At 41.1% G+C, this 19632-nt stretch overlaps 3 protein-coding genes across 6 annotated transcripts; 1 reads left to right on the top strand and 2 right to left on the bottom strand.

The window, feature by feature from the left end:
• The first annotated feature begins 4378 nt into the window (after positions 1 to 4378).
• LOC115735835 (TIP41-like protein) lies at positions 4379 to 9118 on the top strand. Of its 2 annotated transcripts, none has more exons than XM_030667262.2 (8): positions 4379 to 4574; positions 5078 to 5263; positions 5626 to 5713; positions 5974 to 6087; positions 6187 to 6246; positions 6357 to 6398; positions 7707 to 7835; positions 8632 to 8912. In XM_030667262.2, exons 1-8 carry the CDS (start codon positions 4435 to 4437, stop codon positions 8638 to 8640), a joined length of 768 nt encoding a protein of 255 aa, XP_030523122.1. In that variant the 5' UTR covers positions 4379 to 4434; the 3' UTR covers positions 8641 to 8912. The 2 variants fall into 2 exon arrangements, with proteins under 2 accessions (XP_030523122.1, XP_030523121.1); XM_030667261.2 differs by having other exon boundaries at positions 4380 to 4574; positions 8841 to 9118.
• Positions 9119 to 10474: 1356 nt separating this feature from the next.
• Positions 10475 to 11446, bottom strand: LOC115735837 (zinc finger protein 4-like). Its single transcript, XM_030667263.2, has one exon. The coding sequence runs from the start codon at positions 11376 to 11378 to the stop codon at positions 10806 to 10808; it is 573 nt and encodes a 190-aa protein (XP_030523123.1). The 5' UTR covers positions 11379 to 11446; the 3' UTR covers positions 10475 to 10805.
• A 5048-nt stretch (positions 11447 to 16494) lies between these two features.
• On the bottom strand, positions 16495 to 19015 carry LOC115735981. Of its 3 annotated transcripts, none has more exons than XM_030667469.2 (3): positions 18781 to 19015; positions 18188 to 18339; positions 16495 to 16838 (listed from the first exon to the last, which is right to left on the bottom strand). In XM_030667469.2, the coding sequence occupies exons 1-2, from the start codon at positions 18939 to 18941 to the stop codon at positions 18198 to 18200; spliced, it is 303 nt and encodes a 100-aa protein (XP_030523329.1). In that variant the 5' UTR covers positions 18942 to 19015; the 3' UTR covers positions 16495 to 16838; positions 18188 to 18197. The 3 variants fall into 3 exon arrangements, with proteins under 3 accessions (XP_030523329.1, XP_030523330.1, XP_030523331.1); XM_030667470.2 differs by having other exon boundaries at positions 18230 to 18342; XM_030667471.2 differs by having other exon boundaries at positions 18230 to 18339; positions 18781 to 19014.
• Positions 19016 to 19632: the final 617 nt, after the last annotated feature.

Raw genomic sequence — 19632 nt, forward strand, 5'->3', positions numbered from 1 at the left:
TCGGCACTCGACCTTAAGTGACGCGGCCCGGGTCGCGCGAACCCGAGCGGCCGTAGCCCGAGTCGTGTCAACGCAGGCAACTTGGTTTGGGATCGTCAACCTAGGCGAGGCCGGCAACATCCAAATGTAGCCTAGCCGGAGGCCCGCCGATCGCTAGTTCTTTGCCAGTTTTGAGTATTTTTCTTATAAAAAAAACAAAAATGATTTCCAAAGTGTGATTTTTCCAAATACCATTTTAGTCAAAGTTGTTTCTCAATATACTTTAAAATTATAATTTACCAAACACCACTTTTATTTCAAAAAACTCATTTAACCTAAAGGCCTTTGCATTTTTCCAAAGGCATTTCTCCGAAGCCAAATTAAATGCTCCCAAAAATGGATTTAGAAATTGGAATTTCAATAATCATATTGTAACCGACGAGTAATTGTTTTCTAAAAAGTGAGAAATATCCAAGTATCCCATAGAAAAAATTATCATGTTATTTAACAGGCCTGAAAAATTATTAGGATCATCATGCCTTTAAAAAGTTCTCATAGTCTCCTAAAACTGTCCTTATAGATAGAATTCTCACATCATTAAACCGGCATGCGAATCACGAATGGGGGCAGGAAGACTACTTTCGTCATTAAGAATGTCTCAACTTCACGTTAAAGCCCTGGACCTTAGCGCACCGGACGACGACCTTCGATCCCCATCAAATCATAGGCCAAAACATATTTATTGTGCTGACAATAATAACACATCGACCGATTCTCAGGACTTGTACGACATTTAATGTCACACGCATGGCCTTTCACCTTCTTATGCTCTGTTCACAAACTCTTCAATTCCTATGTGACGTGATTTAAAACCCCAACGCTCCATTTCTTTGGTCTGTACTTTGCCGCTCTTCCGTACTACGACTGCACGATGTAACATACATCTTGGTCCTCCCTCTTGGGTGACTGACAATCAATGATGGGATGACCACACATAATCATTTTGGCTATAACTTAATGGCTCGTAAAAAGATCGCTATTGAGTATCTTCCGATTCTATTAAGATGTACATTCCAAAAGAGCATGTAAAATTTATGTATATTTTCTTTTGAGGAGATGGTATGTATATAAAAGAGATATCTCCCACTGTCGCGATGCGAAATACTTCAACACATCCTCTTACGTGCAAGTTGGATTAGCAATGACAAGTGGAATTTGACCGACACGGCGGGACGTAACCCCTTCTCATATGCAAGTTGAATTAAAAGTGACACGTAGAATTTGACCGACAGGGGTGGACATGCTAGTGAAAAAAATGGCAAAACCCAGCTACGATACCATGTCAAATTAAAAAAGCAAATACCGAGCAAACGGAAATCGCCGGGGCGCCATCTTGTTCGAGCTGTATTTCATGCCGTAACCCCATTTAATACACAATATTTATTGAGTATGTAACGTTTTTATTTGTTTATTTATTTATATAGTTTGAAGAAAGGAGTCCCGAAGAGCGGATGAAACGTGTGAATTTAATTAAGGAGGAGGGAAGGAAGGGGCGTGGAAGGTGAATACCGGCAGGGACGCGCTTCGTTCTTGGGTGGCCTCAAATCTCGAAAGTCGAAAAGGCTTTGCATGGTGACCTGGTTTGACCGGGGGACTTACGGGCTCTTCAAGAGACATCGTGGCACGCGAAAAAAGCTATCGAGTTCCTCCATGCAAATGCAAGTTGCACGAACGGGGGATGTGGGGGGTGGGGGGTCTTACGTGGGTGTCGACCGAGGATGTTTCCTCCTCGCATCTTCACGTGATAAATATGGGGTTTTTCCCTCCCATTCACACGACCCGGGTAAAAAACAGTTTGGCCCACACGTGTTAAAGTGCGTGCCATGTCTACTTGCATTAAAAAAGAAAAACGACAAAAAAAGAAGAAGGAAAAATAGAGATCTTGTCACCAAAAGTGAAAAAGAGCAACTTTTGAATTAATAACGGGTCCTAAATGATCTTTATATTCATGCGATTTCCCTCCGTTTATAATATTTGAGTTTTTAGAACAGTTAGTAATGATTTCGCGAGATCTTATATCCTAAATCGTAGGAGGAGGGAGACTACATGAATATAAAGATCATTTAGTACGTGACCACAATGCAATAGTATGTGACCACAATCCACATGAATGAAGAGCGCAATTTCATGTGAAAGTTGTATACATAGTATTGGAGAGGACCCTCTACCTCTCTTCTTGCTGCGATGTATCTCAGTTGTTGATATCTATGCCATAATTGAATTTTACAACCCACTCAAGGGGTCTGGATCGATAGGACCCTAAATAGAGACATCGACGGGGTCCAATGTTCCGTGCACATAAAACAACGCATGCACGAGTCTGTTTGCTCTCGTCAGTGCAAACAATTCCCCGTGAGCTTTGGCGCGTTTATCATCCGTCGGCGAGGTTAGTGAAGAATTTTCACTAGTTCGTGTTCGACCGGTGAAAAATGGACTTTGAAGTAGTTAGGAACTTTTAAATGTAACGCATTTAAGGCACGTTTGGATAGAATTTTACGGTTTGCCCGATCTTAATCTTGCAGGGAACTAATTTTGACTTCGTCTCAACCCAAAACACCGGAGGCTTTTCGCTAAATACAGACGTTGACGCGCATATTCACACTGTAATCTTTTTTCATAGTTTTTCAGAATTCGAATGATATCATCAACTTTACCGGTAAGAAAAGTGAACGACCATAAAATTCACATAGATCATAAGTGTCGGGGGAAAAAAGTGAGGCACGCATGGTCAAGGCGGCTTTGATTTACTGCTTTTGCCACTTTCCAGTCAACCTTGTTAGTCCCCTTCTTTTCCTCCTCGGTCCAAATTTAACAGCGGGTCAGCGGTCGGAAGCAAGACTCTTCCGGTCTTCACCCCCATGATTCCAGCGAAAATATCTAGGCGATGTTGCTCCGAAGCTTCTCTCGGGGAAATCTATGAGTCGACGACACACCATATTCGTCTTTCTGGCGAACAGTCCGGCGTGACGAGGCGATCCTTTTTGAGTCTTCGATGACGACTCCATGAGCATCATCACGGTCGAAAAAAGGAGAGAGACGCTGGAGGGAAACTTCTGGGTAGGTCCTGCGAGAATTTCTGCTACAGTTTTGTCTGCGAATTCAAGGCAAGAACTTTCCGGTCTTAGTGACGATGGAAATTGCAGGGAAAAAAAAAAAAGTTGGGTAAAGAAAGGAAGGAAGGAAACCAACGCCGGAATAGTGAAGTCAAAAGATGAGAATCAACCCATCATGATCGTGGGTCGGTCTAACACCACCGTGAAACACGACACCATTTGGGGTAGTGGGGAGTTCCGAGCCGGTGGAGTTGGATCAAATCCATGCAAAGGTGAAGTGGGGGACAGGGAGATCGGCGTACCGGTCGATCCACAAAACAACGTGTCGTGTTCTCTTGCATGCATGAATCGGTCCCCTCGGATTTAGAAATGGCGTATCATTTGTGGCATCATTTTGTCTATCGATTTGATATTTTGATCTCAACGCCACTCCTAATGACAAGATGCACGGCTAAGTTGTGTTAGTGAAGTCTCACATCGGAGAATTGATGTGGTGTGGAACGATAAATATATCACAGTTAGCTCATAGCTCATTGATTTAAACGTTTTAAATATCGGTGGGTTAAAACGGATATGTTGACGGGCTCGGACTTAGGTTGAACGTGATTTAATTCGCTCAAATACCTAAACATTTTCGCGGACCATGAGCATATTTTTTGTTTATTCATTTTTATAAACAATGTAATTGATCATTTTTATGAAAATATTTTTCAAATCATTTAATTTTTTTGAAATAAACGGAGCCCCAACTGTCTATTCATTCCCCGATCTCGACGGTCTGTGGGACCACCCTATCTCTTGAGCAGAGGTTTAGGTTCGTCCTCAGTTGAAAAATAAAATGGAACACCTAAGAAGGTACCTTCACATGCCAAGCAGTTTCCCCCTCCTCAGCTCCTCTATTATTGTGAGACAGAATATCGATCGCCACTGAGAACTAACAACCGACGGTCCCTAGTACGTATGTTGCTGTTCCTCCTCCTCCGATTCGAGAAAACCCGACCTTTCCATCGAACATTCCGCTTGAACAAGAATAACTTCGCCCAGGCGGGGACAGATGTTACGGGTAGATGGTGTTTTGCTGTTTACGGCCTCTTTAAGAGAGGGCTTTCGTGCGGGGGCCAAAGTGCAAGCAGTTGGAGCCCGAAGAAACATAATGGGCCAAGGCCCATAAAGTTCATTGACTTTTCCTAATCCAGTTTCCGAAATGGGCCTAATTTGATGGGCTCATGATGATCGGCCCAAATGTGGATTGGCGTCGGGCTGCGGCCGCCGAGTTAAACCGCCGGCGCGCAGGGGACTGATTGTGATTTCGGGTAGAGGACGAGACGAGAGGGTTGCGGCGATGGAGGTGGTGGTGGACGAGAACGAGCTGAAATCCGTCGGTGCTCAGCCTCTGACCGACGGTCGACACGGCCTCCGCATCCACGGTTGGGAGATCGAAACTCGCAAGCGCTCCATTCTCAACTCCTCCACCCTCCAACAGTATCTCTCTCTCTCTCTCGATCTCGTGTAGACGTGTGCATTACTCTCTTATTCTAAGCTGAACTTATCTAATTATGCATGTTTACGGTGTTGTTCATCCGCGTTTATTCACTCCAAGGAGTTCCTTTTTGCTTTTTTTTTTTTTTTTTTGGTGAACTCTCTCATGCAACAATGAACTTGTTTATTTTTTCTGTGGAGACAGTGCGGGTAGCTGGTGTTTATCGGGTGTAAGAGTTTTTTGGACCGAGGATTAGCTTCGTCGGCGTTTTAAGTACTTGATCTGTTTTGCCAATTTGTCTCTCCTATAGTTGACGCCGCAAGCTAATTCGATCAAAAGTCTGAATCTTAGCCATTTTGCTTTGTCTTGAATCATCGGGCATGCTGTTGATTAACATGGTTAGGAGTGTTGGTTGTCTGCTCTTTATCTGTTGCCCCATTGTTGGCACTCTGCCATCGGTGATGGATTTTATCTCAAATGATTGATTTGCATAGTACCTTTGCAGGTGGGAACAAAAGCTCGGGACATCTCATTTGCCAGAGATGATATTTGGGGAGAGTGCCCTTATTCTTAAACACTTGAATAGTGGGACGTCAATCAATTTCAATGCTTTTGATGCTCTTGCTGGTTGGAAGCAGGAGGGTTTGCCACCTGTTGAAGTTCCTGCCGCAGCAAAATGGAAATTCAGAAGGTATATGGTGTGTCTTCAGGACTACTTTCACGTTTGCTGACTGGTTGTTTATAATGGTTTTGTTACAACACTAACTTGCAGAAACTAACTGATGCTAACCCAATTTTAAGGTGTGTTCATATCCTAAAGGATGTTGTACAATCCCTCTTTTTGTGGGTCAGTTTGACTGTCTAATGAGTTATCTCCTGAAAGTTCATCATGAATTTGCCGCTGGGTGGCTCTTTTGTATATTTTCAATCCTGCTCATGACTATCATTGGCAACCCAGTTGCATGGTCTGAAATCATAAAGGATAGGAAGCTTTTATGCTCACAGTGAGAGATGTATAGTTCTGATTCTTACCGAGAATTTATTGATCTACAGCAAACCATTCCAGCAGGTGATACTGGATTATGATTATACATTTACAACACCTTATTGTGGAAGCGAACCAATTAAGATAAATGCTGAGGTATGTCCTAGTCGCTATCTCATACCATGCATCTGGGTAATATTTAAAATTCGGAAAAAAAGTTAAAAGAAAATAGAGAAAAAGCTGATCAGGTAAACACTATCTCCTAATTTCTTTACCAACTTACAGAGGGTTGTGAGACTCCAAATTTTAGTCAAATAAATAAGGAGGATGGATATAAAGATTCCGATTGAGGACTACTGATTGTACCATTTTCCTGGATCTGCTGCCATTCTCCTTTGCCTTCTCTTGTCGATCAGGATGAAATAGAAGCCATCTCTAAGGCGACTGGCAGCCTTCAATGGGATGATTGCGAGGAACATATTGATATGGCTGCCTTGGCAGTGAAAGAGCCTATTCTCTTCTACGACGAGGTAGTAAAATTGTGACCATGATCACATGAAAAATGGACATTTACGAGTATCTTTCGATTACTATCTTGTGACAATGATCATAATTAATGAATTCTGCAGATAATTTTATATGAAGATGAACTTGCTGATAATGGAATTTCACTCTTAACAGTGAAAGTGGTACTCTTTTATCTTGTTCTTGTTCTTCGTCTTTTAAATGTAGTTCTGAAGCTTTTTCATTAGCATCGGTATTGATAACAGCTGATGGAAATCTGTGATTGTTTTTCTAGAGAGTCATGCCAAGCTGTTGGTTTCTTCTCTTGCGATTCTGGGTGAGTTTAATACTTTATATGTCTTCATATGCCATATCACGAATATTTTTATCGTTGACAATCTGCTTTAATGCAATCAGAGTTCTGTGTGGGATTGCAAAAGGGCAGGGTTAGAATATTATCTGTCTTCTGTCTTCTCCTGTAAATCCAGAACCCCCCCCCAACCAACCCTCTCCAAAAAAAACAAAAACACACACACACACACACACACACACACACACACACACTCACTCATATGCACAGACACACTCACCCACACCCCACCCTGCGAGAAAGTGAGCTGCCCGTGTCGCGGGCCAATGATCTCTGCCCCCACATCTATCCGCTCCCCGCTGGGCACATGGTTCCCCTGCGGAGCACCACTCTGCAAGACAGCAAAGGAATCATCCAAAAAAAATATTTGCAGAAAACTGAGGGGAATTTTTTTTTTTCGAGAAAAGCATAATTTCTGGACGTCAATCTGACATGGAACGCTACATACGGGAAGTGGGAGATCTGTTCCTATTTCAATCGGAACAGTAATTTATGATCTCACTAGCTTGTCCACATGTATCAAGCAAACCCTGGTTTGGTGGGCGAGTTGTGGCGGTGGTGGCTGTCGAGATGCTGAGGTTCAGTTGTTGTGTCAAGAGGGGTGAGGCAAGGTGGTAAGATGGTTGGTGTCCTCCAAGAGGCTGGAGGAGAGAGATCTAAGACTACTCTGAAGGTTTTCAGGAAAGAGAAAAGGGCATTATGAACTATAGTAGGATACTTTGCTTTACGTATTTAAACACCTCTTTTTTGTCAAAAATCTCCATGGGTGGTTTTACGGGGCAGGGCATATGAAATTCCATCCCCCTCTTGGTCCTGTGAAGGTTTGGGCTCATCTGCCCTGCAACCCTCCTCATGCCCTGTTTCCCCACCCAAATTGGGGTAGGATCCCCGGATCCTGGGGAATCCCTGCCCTATGGCAATCCCTACTCTGTTGCTTTCTAAGAAATGCGTTTCTTTTGTATTTATGTTCTGAGCACTTGGAAAACAACCATTATGTTGTACTTATTCATGATTATTGTGCTTAGTTTGTCTATACGCATTGGAAATTGATCTGATAGTTACAGAGCATGTATAGGTTGTTTATTTTGACAGCATGGTGATTGCATTTGTCTCCTTGAATTTGTACCAGGTCTAATCCTCCAGGTTTTGTCTGTTTGGGGAATAATACATGCTTATCGAGCAAACTAAAAAAGAAACAATACAATGCTTAGCTTAGTTTATTAACTGATTGCTCAGTCAAAAGTATCTTGTTTACTCATTCTTGCAATCCTACAGCTTAGAGTTGATGGAGTGCTAATGAGATTGAGGGACACCCGCATGTATTGCGGCTTCGAGGACAAAAAATGCCCTTCTATTCTACGAGAAAGCTGTTGGAGAGAGGCGACGTTCAAAGCCTTAGCTGCTGTAAGTATCTCTTGTGCAGTCACTGATGGTTATTTTACACATCTTGCTTTCCCTATTTTTGGAGCTTTGAGATGCTGGACCTTGATCATTAATTTGGTTGTTACCGTGGAGATCATCTAAGCAATTGATGTATTAATTTCTTTGCGGTGTTAGAAATAATGGTTTTCTGAAGTTCCAACTGCTTACTAGGGATAAAATGTGTATTTGTTTATTACTTAATGATGTCTAGTAATTTGCGGCTTGTGAGGTAAAGTCAAGCTAGCCAATGCGAGTATTTAATTTAGCTTGCTGAAAGTCTTGCACAATAATATGTTCTTGCAGTTAATGTGAGTAACAGCTTATTATGAGTGCCATTCCTATTTATGTATAAGTACCGATAGAAATGAGATTATCTTACAAGTCTCTGCTGGTCTTTCATTGTAATAGGTTTTTGGCTTCTCACTAACTTAATTTTGCCAACATAGATGCCTATCCAGAATATTTTATGGCTCGTATAATTTAAAAAGGGCTTCTGATCATAATTTGCGCAATCTATTATGATTGATCATATGAATTCTCGTTCACTTCATCCCCTTGAAGAAATTTTTGTGCAATTGATTCATGTCTCCACACATTTGATACATAATTTCTGTATCCGGATTTTCTACATTGCATGATGTGAAAGCCTTTCATTCTCGCTGACCAAAAAAAAATAAAGCCTTCCATTCTCCAGCGGTTACTGAACTGCAAAGTGCCAAGGCACAGTTACATTAGTTCATTAAAGATTAATATTAGCATATGGTCATGTCCATTATAGATATGTTGAAGTCTGCCAAAGTGGCCACTGCATTAAGACCAATTGCATGTTAAATTTTTCCAAGGATATGGCATGCAGTTAGTCCATTTTGTGACCTTGGCACAGACTATCCTTGAGGGTCGGCATATCATCTACTTCACTGAGAGCTATATTTTAAGATCACTTGTTCTGTTGCTGATATTCAGATAATTGATATTTGGATTTTGCAGAAAGGATACCCATTCGGTGCTTCTTCATACAGTGACCCGAGCATCATCAGCCAAAGGCTGCCTATCGTCATGCATAAAACCCAAAAGCTTGTAATCCCTAATAATTTATAAGCTACAAGTTTCTGGCTGTTTAAATGATTGATGGTACTTTGTATAGCAGGGATTTTAGAGAAATCTTTGAACCTCTGTAAGGTGGAGTGGAGTTGTACCCATACACAAACTAATTTTTATAATGCCATGAACAGTCATTCTCCTGGAGAATCATTCCGATTATACTTTAATTTTATGTTTTTGTATTCCTATGATATGTTTTTTTGTCTTCTTGTTTCGTGCTTCATTTAAGATGTTGGGCTAGTGAGATGGAGGCACATTAATTTGGGTACAAATAGAAATGTACTCGAATTAGAAAACTCCAAGATGTAACTGAAGGCAGTATGCTGGAAGAATAATAGTGCATTTTATGTACAAGTGATTGAAAACCTTACCAGGTTTTCTCTAGAAATGATGGCCGAAATTGGATAGCAGACTTTAGATTTGGAGCTTTCCAAGTGGTACGATGATTTTTTTTTCTCCTGTAGCAATGAGGAGTTGAAGGATCTTCTGCTGGTAATCTTGTTTCTTCCGCTATGGTTTTGCTGGAACTATGTGGCATATACATTAATATTACTGTTTCCCCCGCATGAGCAGCATGTTGTTATATGCGGCATGGTAGAAGAAGTTGCCTGACTCCTATCCATGAAGCTGGAGTTTATTGGAAAGAAAACTCATCGCTAAAAGAGCAATGCTAAGGATCCTACGATCCACGTACTAAATTAGTTTACTAAAAAGATGTACTATTCTGTCCGAGTGTTTATTTATGTTAATGGGCTCTTCAGCACCCAAGAGAAACTTGCCACGTCACTTAATAAACGAACTCAGTAGACGAGTCTTAATATGTCTAAGATTATTCTAGTTTCAATTGGATTTAATAATGTTCAAAGTAAGAAAGAGCTTGACAACTTACATGATGAAGTTGTGCTGATAATAATTTTCTTATAATGTTTGTCTTATGTTGCTTAGAGTTGGTACATCATGTATAGGGGTTAAATGCAAAGAACTACGTGAATTTGTTTTTGGGAGACGTTCTGAGCAGTATGATTCATGATTTAGAGCTGGTGAAACATTGTGATGCTTCGTATGACATTGCATATATAATTTCATTTAAGGGTAAAATCACTTTAGGTGTGGGTATTCATTCTTCTCAAATGACAAAAGGAGTATACATATGAACCACATAGTTCAATGCAAGTGCATCGAAATTTGAACATCGTACTACTAGCTCCATCTGTTGTTGTATGCAAGATCAGTCCCCCTGTCGTGGTGCTAGAGGAGTACTTCTTGCCCACAGATCTTCGCAATTGTTAGTTTTACTAGCTCTATCTGTTGTATATAACAAGATCAGTCGTTAACCTGTGTCATCGTGCTAGTAGAGTACTTTTTCTTGCCCACGGATCTTCACAATCGCTAGTTTTTAATGGAGAGTGCTTCCTCGTAGCTTTGTTCTCCTAGGAGAATGTTATTCATTTTCAGTTTCCGGAATTGATTGTGTGGTCTAGGTGAATTAGGATGCAGCTTTTTCTGGCCAGCAACAGGGACCAGGGTGCAGCTTAGCATGGCAGATATTCTCCGCAGAACTTGCTTACACATGATCATCGAGTCATCATGCACCTCAAGAATTGGTCAAATTTTAGGAGATTTGAAATGGAATGAGTAGTTACATGAGACTGTTGTGTAGATTCTGGTTTTGCACTATACCCACAAGAAGCGTACAAGATATTCGCGGTCTTTGGACATTATTGGGCAGAAGCACCGACTCAACCTTGATGTTGTCGGCCTGCATCTGCAGTCTTACATGATAGAAAGAAAAAAACTGGGAATCTGTTTGGACATGAGTGTTCAGATGCAGCTCAAGGATGAACGAGTTGATCAGAGCCGGAGGTTTAGGTCAAGCTTAACTGGCTCTGATGGAGGATTTGATTGTTGCACATCCAAGCGGAAGCTGCCTGGCCACATCAAGTCTAATGCATCCTCAAACATGAAGGGTGGCCATCCTGGTGCATTTCCTATATTATGTTCACTGAATCTTGCTACCATTGCTGTCCCATCTCTATTCGGTTTGTGCACTAGAGAATGGGGCCTAACACCGAGTGATCGGACGATAGGAGCATTCGTATTTGAACCCAACATCGTGATCATTCTCTGGGATTGGTATCTTCTTGCTGCCCCCCTCTCCCTCTTATGGGCATTCTGGTGACCTCCTAAAGCTTGTGAGCTGTAGAATTTCCTCATACAGAAGTTACATGAAAAAACTTTGGTTGAAGCTGGCCTCGATTGTGATTCATGGTCTCCAGCTGTTGAGGCTGAATTTGTTCCCAAGCTCAAATTCAGCCACTCTTCTTGATTATCTTCTACATTTTTCTCCTGGTAATTGTCACTGGGATTCAATCCATCTTGCCTTTCGTCGATGGTCAAAATTTGGTCTTCTTTTTCGGAGATCATCCCGAGGGATCTGACGGGGAGGTGTTGCAGGAAGTTTTGAAAGAAAAATAGAGGGCTTTTGCAAAATGACTATGGCTGACACTTAGAAAGACCCTTTGATGAGTGAAGAAGAGTAGAATATATCGAGAAAACAGGTATGCACTGAGAGGGAGTGAGAGTAGATATTATTTTTAATTTTATCTGATTTGTGTCTGGTGGCCATCTGATGAAGTTGCTTATTATTCCAGAGTACAACGCTTACGTCATCTATACTGTTGCTATTGTCAAGCTTGGGATTCCCCACTTTCACATTTCGCCTTTATCTCTATTCTCAGATCATGTTAACTTTATGTTGTTCTGTTTAGACGACACAGGAACTGCTCGGTTGACAGTTCACCAACATTTCCATCAATTAGTTGACAATATATGTGTGCTTTGTTTGAGATGCTTGTCGTGAAATGCTCCTCTGATTGGGATGAGGATAAACAATAGCCCATTATGAAGGAGCGCTGCCAAGCAATTTAAGAATCTGAATCGATTAGTGTACTTATGTTGGTGTGAATGGTTTGTGCTTTCAGATCAGATTTCATCATCTGTGCAGCCCCAGAAAGAAGAAGAGATGTGAAGAACCGCTGAGCCTGAGTTGGTGATGAGACTTTAACAGAAGGTGAGTGAATGATAAGCTTGAGCCTCTGAACGCTGCTGTTCAACTGGGTGGTGACAGGTCTATATTATTATTGTCAAATGCTGTTTGATTTAATGTTCTGTGGGGGGCCGCATAGGGGCCCAACAATTGCCAATAATGGTGATGAAAGTTAGGGGACGAGATAGAGTGGTATCTTACCATTTTTAATGTGGTGTTCCCTCTTAGAGCAAGAGTATCTACGTGGGTGTCTTCATGTTGGGGCTTCTTGCTGTTCTTTCTCCTGTGATCACTTTAGTGGGCACTGGGCAAAGTATGTGTACAGCAGGAGATGTGCATTAAGCACAAGTTGGAGGCTTTTTTATTCCCCAACTTTTAGGGTGTGAAAATCTGTGGGGAAGCCAAGTTGGTCAGTTCCCCATAAAGGGTACTTTGTTTTGCACCTTGTAAATGTCAGTGGCATATCGTGACCTTCCTGCCCTCCTGCAGAATCTCTCTCCCTAGAAGTCAATCTTATCAGGCCAGTCCATGTTTGGGTTCTATCTTTTGACACAGAGTTATTATCAGATGCTATAAGAGTATTGGTCTTCTTTTTCACTTTCAGAAGTGGCATCAGCTATCAATAGCTCCTGTCCTTTCATTTCATGGATGAACAAAATGAGAAAGGTGAACTGCATTAATCATGCTGAGTGGACTAAAAATAGTTGGATGCCATGGTGTCCAAGGAGGACGTCATTTGGGGTTGTTTATTTGGAGGCAGGTTGAGGCTGAATCAGATTCTCATCATCTCAGTATTATTTATAGACAGGGACTGGCTTTCTCTAGATTTATGTGGTTCCCTGTAAACCGGTGTTGACCAACGGCCAGGATTAATCGGGCACATCATGTTAGTGGAGAGCATTCACGGCCATATAAAGGCGTCCAGTAGAATTAAGTGTACCTGCATGACACGAGCGTCTCATTGGTATTATGATCGTGTGATCGGTATGCTACATGCCCGAATCCTCCCGTCAATTAAATGGCCAAGAATTCATGATTTGATTGAATGGCCAAGAACATCTTACGTTAGTCAGCCCATCAGCTGTCGGCAAAGGATGAAAATCCTAGTTTGTAACTTGCAAAGCAAAAGGGAGAAAAGGAGCTATGATGATCAGTTTCTGTGAAACTGTTAGCAGATGAAAAGAAATTATTTGCCGTGAAATCAGACCACTCGCGAACATATTCAAGGCAAAAGAACAAAGTAACTGACTGGGGCTTCCACCTATCTTACTTCTATCCATACGTGTTTGAATCCAATCGAAAGGAGATTTGGATTGTCGATTCCAAACAGATAAGTTTGTTATCAGGTGATCGTGAATCGTGATGTGATTGAACGATATCGTCTCCCCTTTGGAGGCTTTTGCTGTAACTTTCTACTGCTTCGTCAAATGCTTCTCGCACCCCCCAGGAAAATGAAGAAAAGGAGAGTTCGGAAAAGGACCCGGAATTCCTCGAGCAAATGCATTATGCTGGGCATTATTTCGGAGCTATTATTGAATGATCCCGGGGCACGCGAGCCAAGCATGCGCAATCCTATGTGAGGCTGGCATGACCCGATGGGCGACGATGTATGTGAGTTGGGCTTGCAGGCACTGTAGTGCCACGAATATTCATTTGTTCGTGCCCTCGTACTTGGAGAACATAGAGGGAGCTTCTTACCTCCGTTCAATCAACATCCATGGTTGAACACTCTCTCCAACATTTGTAACTCTGCTCAACCTTATCTAAGTCGACTTTCTGTGTAGGTGATCGTTGATTGTCATCCTGAGACTCGAGTCAATGCACTCGGAGCAAAGATGCTCATGGCGCCCAAGATTTTTGGTACATGGCCACACGAATTACGTCAAGAGTGAGGACGAACTGGACCACTCCCTAAAGGAATTATGCAAAGAACTGTGCTTCACTTTGTTTTTTCCTAGGATCAGTTCTCCTTGAATAGTAATCTACGTTTCCGATGTCCAACAAGTTGGAGGAGGTCCCGGCATTATCCGCTTGCGGCACCCAGTGGCCAATCCGGACTCGATTTCGCTTTCTTTCCTTTTTCTCCTTTTCCTTTTCTCAGTGGCCGGCCTACAAAATAACGGGAGTTTCCATCACTCCCTCAGTGGAGCTCCATTTCTGTCCGCTGATCCTGGTGTTTTCCCCCACTCTCCATTCAAAGACAGGGTCGTTTGGCCACAAAGGAAGAAACAACAGAGTTGTTTACAAGCAACCATGTGCGGCAGAATCGACTTCCTCAACAGAAAGAACATGTTCAAGAGTACCAAAGCATGTCTCGAGAGGAAAACCGGTACCGCCGATCCGAGAAAACTGTGAGAGGGCACTATCAAAGAGTTGTTCACTGATGGGAAGAGCCTAAAAGACCGATGTTGATCCGATCAGGTGAAAAACACAATGAACCTGCTAGGCCATCCCGAGAGAAAACAAACAGGAGAGACATGGCCACTGCTCTTGCTCTTGCTCTGACTTGATTCATCCACGCAGGAAGGAACATGGGGGGTAGGTCATGCTGCATCAACTAGCAGCAACCACCCTCGTGCCCATGTTTCCCGGTCCAATTACTGTCAAAAAACAAAGTTCCTGCAACCTCATGTGCTCAACCGGGCGAAATTTTAATTTATCATTCGTGATTGATGATTCTCATGTGTGGAAGCCCTGAGCAGTGAGTCAGGATGTTAGATGAGGCTTCAATAATAGATGTCGGCAGTAATTTTCTGAAGAGACCCGTCATCGTAGGAAATACCCGCCTTGATCTGAGTCCGCTAGACCAATTTCATAGCAACCGTTGGTTATATGAGTCTCTGTGAGCATCGTACTAGACATGAACCACGTAGAGGTGTCGAGTGAATCAAATCGAATATGGTCCGACTCATATTAACCCGTTTCATCGGTTTTAACTAATTTTCATGTAGTAGAAATTTAACGATCCATATCCGATCAAACTCATACCCGACTCATATTTGACTTGACCAAACGTTGTTATTTAAACAAGTCTATATTTAATCAAATCATTGAATATTGGTGTCTCATAATTTGTTAAGAAAAATTATATTGCTAAAACACTTCCATGCAATACAAATTTAACCAAAAATTGTTATTTATTATTTTAAAATTATTTATTATTTTATTTCTATTTAATTTTCCTTTTTCTACGTCATTCTACTGCTTTGAGTTATTATATTTTTTTTTGAAATTTTATTTTAATATTCCTTTCTTTATTTTACTTATAAAAAATAATAGTAAAAACTACAAAAAATATAAACTGATAAATTTTATAAGCTAAATGAATTGTAAATGAATTGGGTTTGTATAGCTAAATGGATTGTAAATGGGTTAAAAAATAAATTCATTTGCAATCCACATATTATAAAGTTCAAAATTTATACTCATTAATAATCCATTTATTAAAACTCGATTAACCTATATTCGACCCATTATTAACACCTCTAGATCCAGATAAAGCTCTTCCGTCTTGGCAGATGTCAGATAGTTGGCATGATGAAAATATCTGGAATCAGCTCTATAGAAATCCACCCTCTGCCACGTGGGCTTCAAATTTTGAAGTACATCCATGTGCAGTTTAGATCATTGGATCAAAATATGAAACCAAGTATACCGTTCGACCAACTTCGATAAAGAAAAATGGACAACTGCTTGACCCAATTATAAATAATACGGTACTTAGTAACCGTTCAGGAGAAAGTTATTACCAGTGGTAATGTTGAAATTCGATCAGAGTATTCTCTTCACCTAAGTTATGATATGTAAATTCTCCATTTTAAAAAGCAAATTTTCTCTTTTCAAGAGTTTCTTCAACTGCTCAATAATTAGAAACTCCCCGAACCGATTAGTAACTTTTCATCTTGACAAGTAAAAATTAACTACCGGTAACTAAACTATCTTTCTCTCGTGATTAAAATATTTTCTACAGTACATATAATCAGTATTGATTTCTCTATTTAATTAGCAAATCTGTATTAGGGAAAGTAATTTTCAACATATGTATGACTTCGAACTTTCCGAAAATGATTAGCAATTTCCCAAATCAGTTAAGAACCAATTATAGGAAAGTAAGATCTAGGTAGACTAGTAATTTATCTATAGGAACAGGAATTTCCATACGAAAAAGCAACAATTAATATAACTACAAATAGGAACACTCAGTGATATATGATAATTGCCCGGTACAAGCATCAACATGGGCCATAAAATAACTCTGTTCGAATCCGACACCGCACATGCTTAGACCACCCTCCACACAAGACCCTCAGCAGGTTTCAGTAGCGCCTCATTCTCCCCTGTGATTCTCTAGTTTAGCATTGCAATCAGATCAATTGGGGATATCTAATACAGATGCTCAACCGTTTTGTAAACAGAGAATTGACGTGCGTGAACAGCAAAATATTGCTCGTGGCGACTCGCACATTAACCGTCGTTAGAGAGGAAAAGTGCAAGTTCCTGGAACTAACATCAGTCGTCGCACAATAGAAACAAAATCCAACATTATAAACAGGTCTGTTATGCCAATTGATATAGCCTCTCATCCTAGGGGTGACCTCTAAGACTAGAAAGCCATCATTGTGCTCAAAAGGAAGAGCAGTGAATGAAGTATCTAATACAAACTGCACAGGGAAGAATGCCCGTCCAACAAGTCCTCAAGTTCTCTCTTGACAATAAAATTAATCAACACTTTATTTCTTAGGTCCAAAACTTTTGTCTATCCTGGCAACATCCACCTTCTGCAAGTTCCATCTATGTTCTAGCCCAAGGTTGTGTAGATCCAAGAGCTGCTCAAGTACCTGTAATATAGCCGTGTGCACTTGATGTGAGAACGAATGTGGGCAACGGCACCTCCCACACAATTGAGAAAGCAGATTTCTACTAAGATTGGTTTCAAGTAGCCCTTGAGTATCATCTTCATTTTCGTTAGAATAAGCATTTAGCCTCGCACCAACAGCTGCACTTAGCCTTTCCAAATAAGCATTTCATTGTCCACTTCATACAAACGATTAGCATCTTAATGATTATAGCGACGAATTAATCAGGAAAACTTGAAGTTACGATAAAACACGAAAGGATCAACCTTTCAAACTGGAAGACTTTCTTGCAATGAAATTGAACCAGTATGTAATTATCAAGTAGTGGAGGCCCAGGATTTACTTTTGCCTTTTCTTCAGCCAACCCAAATTCAATTTTACCTCAATAAACAGGTTTCTCTTAAATCAAAGATCCACAGCACTTCTATAGCGAAAAAAGATAACATCCTAAAGGATGAAAATCTCATCAGGGCCATTACACATAGGGAAACCAGATGTCAATTCAACGTCATCCATAAAGGAATGCAACCAGTGCAATAATTTCATAATAAACACGAAGAAGCCTAAGCATTCAATGTCTCGATACATGGACATTACCCAGGACTGGCCAACAAATATATATAACTACCAGGTTATTAACCACACAGCTTTGCACATTTTAATCTCCAGCACAACCAGCAACCACTGAAAGTTTCAGGTTGGACAACTGTCAATGGACAGCTGTTTTCAGAGTAGGGCACACTTACAGATAGGCATAGGTTTTAATCTGGACAGGTCTGTTTTCTGAGTAAGGCACACTTACAGAGAGCCATAGATTTTAATCTGCTTCCAATCACAAGTCATACCATTTCCCAATAACATGCATTTATTTTCTTCATAAGAAATTGGAGGGAAAGTGGGGGATACGGAAAATGAAACAAGACTGCTTTTCCATTCCTCAACCAAGATGAGTCTGTAGCTCAGTATCATCAAGAATTGCAAAAGATTTATTGAAAGGAAACAATATATTTGAAAAGAGAAGCACCTACAATTTTCAGAACCATTACTGTGCCTTTGCATGATTGAAAGTCCTTGTGCATCACCCATCTTTTCCAATCCTCCCTACCAAACCCAATCCCTTTCTTATCAACTCGACATTTACCAAAGAAACTCTAAGAAAGAACCATCATCTCATGATTCATATCTTTTTGTGGCAATTACATAGTAGATGATGTTACAACTTCCACCAAAGAACTAATGCTTTGCAAAATAAAAATAAGTCAAAGACAAGAAGTAAAAATATTTCTTCAGATAATCCAATTGCAATGCGTCCTAGATACAATGAGACTCACAAAGAAAATACTAGCGATCCTGACAAGTACGGCAGAAGGTACCGTGATACAGCTCGCAGCATGCTCGCACATCTACACTGAGGTGTGACGTAAGCCTGGGAGTGCAATGCAGAGGCAGAAGAGACTGAGTGCATCCTAGTTCACCCATGAGCCTAATGAAGAAAATGAAGCAGCGATTGCATTCAACACTGATCAACAAAGTATTATAAATTCACTGGACGTGACTAAAGCATTGAAACCAGCAAAATGCCACTCGCCTACACATAAATTGCTCGAAGCAGCCTTACTACATACAAAATGAATTATTTACAGTTGTTTCAGTAGTCAAAATGACTTTGATTCCAATTCAAAGTCAGTCGCTCCTCCGTCAAACAGAAAGCCTAATCTCTTAGATCAACTACTTCGCCGTATGAAGCAGAAACGAATAGTACATGCTTCCGGGTCGTTTTCTCAATCCTCAGTTTCTCCAGAATCGCAGGCTACTAAATTCAACCAAAAGTCCAGCATCTTCCACTGAAACTGCTGATTACTAGTCCAGAATGAAGGAGGGGCAAAAACAGGAAGTATAGAGAAAATGAAGGGGGAAATGTGACCTGGGAGCGGCGAAGGAGAGGCGGCGAGACTGAAGGCGCGGCGAAGCCACGGGAGGCGGGCGGAGGGGGCGGGAGAGAGGCGGCGACGAGCGAAACGGGGAGGCGGAAGCCCTCGCCGACGAAATCAGGGAGCGAGAAAGCGATCCACAGCGCCCAGCCATGGCTCAGATCGGTGAGAGGTGAGGCGGAGAGAGATGACCAGAAGAGGTTTTAGCGAGGGTTTTGGATTTGGGCCTGTTAGGGTGTTGCGCAGGTGTAGGTAGGCTCCACGCGAAAGGGGCAGAGTGACGTCAGATTCGAAGTCATCATGCGTGATGTTCGGATTGGCCCGACCCAAGTTTGGAGGTACGGGCTTTTCAACGAGAGACCTCTCCGGAGCCCGCCCATTTTCCCATTTAGGCCTCTTGGTCCTGGGCCGTTCACAAGGCCCATGAACTCTTCAAGGGCCCTAATGTGACCACATTTCTATTTTTGCCATTTTTTTAAATTATGAGTTTGATGTAGTCTATTCGTTTAGAAAGAACAATTAATCATTCAGGAAAATTGAGTTTGAGTCAACATCTATGCTCCTCTCAGCGAATATACTTAAAAGACCTAATGGGCTTGCACAGTTGAATGAATGAGTTAAACTCATAGTTATTAGTTATACCGGTTGAAATACAATCTATCTGAATTTGCATCGAATCCCGTTTATTTCGGGATTTAATCGGATATACTAATTATTTTTCCATTTGATTTATGAACTAATCTAAGTATTATGAAAATTTTGAATATTTTTCTAGTATTTCATGTTTTATCTGTCAGAAAAAAAATGAGAAGTGAATTTCCTATTTTTGTAAAAAAAAAAAAATA

Source organism: Rhodamnia argentea, chromosome 11 (assembly GCF_020921035.1).
Source record: "Rhodamnia argentea isolate NSW1041297 chromosome 11, ASM2092103v1, whole genome shotgun sequence".
In the NCBI taxonomy this organism is placed as follows: domain Eukaryota; kingdom Viridiplantae; phylum Streptophyta; class Magnoliopsida; order Myrtales; family Myrtaceae; genus Rhodamnia; species Rhodamnia argentea.

Bases quoted from the DNA above. Each gene is read 5' to 3' on its own strand.
- LOC115735835 (XM_030667261.2), top strand. From the start codon at position 4,435: ATGGAGGTGGTGGTGGACGAGAACGAGCTGAAATCCGTCGGTGCTCAG. The intron at 5,714-5,973 runs GTATGTCCTAGT...CTTGTCGATCAG, and splicing joins CAATTAAGATAAATGCTGAG to GATGAAATAGAAGCCATCTC. The intron at 6,399-7,706 runs GTGAGTTTAATA...GCAATCCTACAG, and splicing joins TTCTTCTCTTGCGATTCTGG to CTTAGAGTTGATGGAGTGCT.
- LOC115735837 (XM_030667263.2), bottom strand. From the start codon at position 11,378: ATGATCTCCGAAAAAGAAGACCAAATTTTGACCATCGACGAAAGGCAA.
- LOC115735981 (XM_030667469.2), bottom strand. From the start codon at position 18,941: ATGGCTGGGCGCTGTGGATCGCTTTCTCGCTCCCTGATTTCGTCGGCG. The intron at 18,340-18,780 runs GTCACATTTCCC...TTTCTTCATTAG, and splicing joins CTCTCCTTCGCCGCTCCCAG to GCTCATGGGTGAACTAGGAT.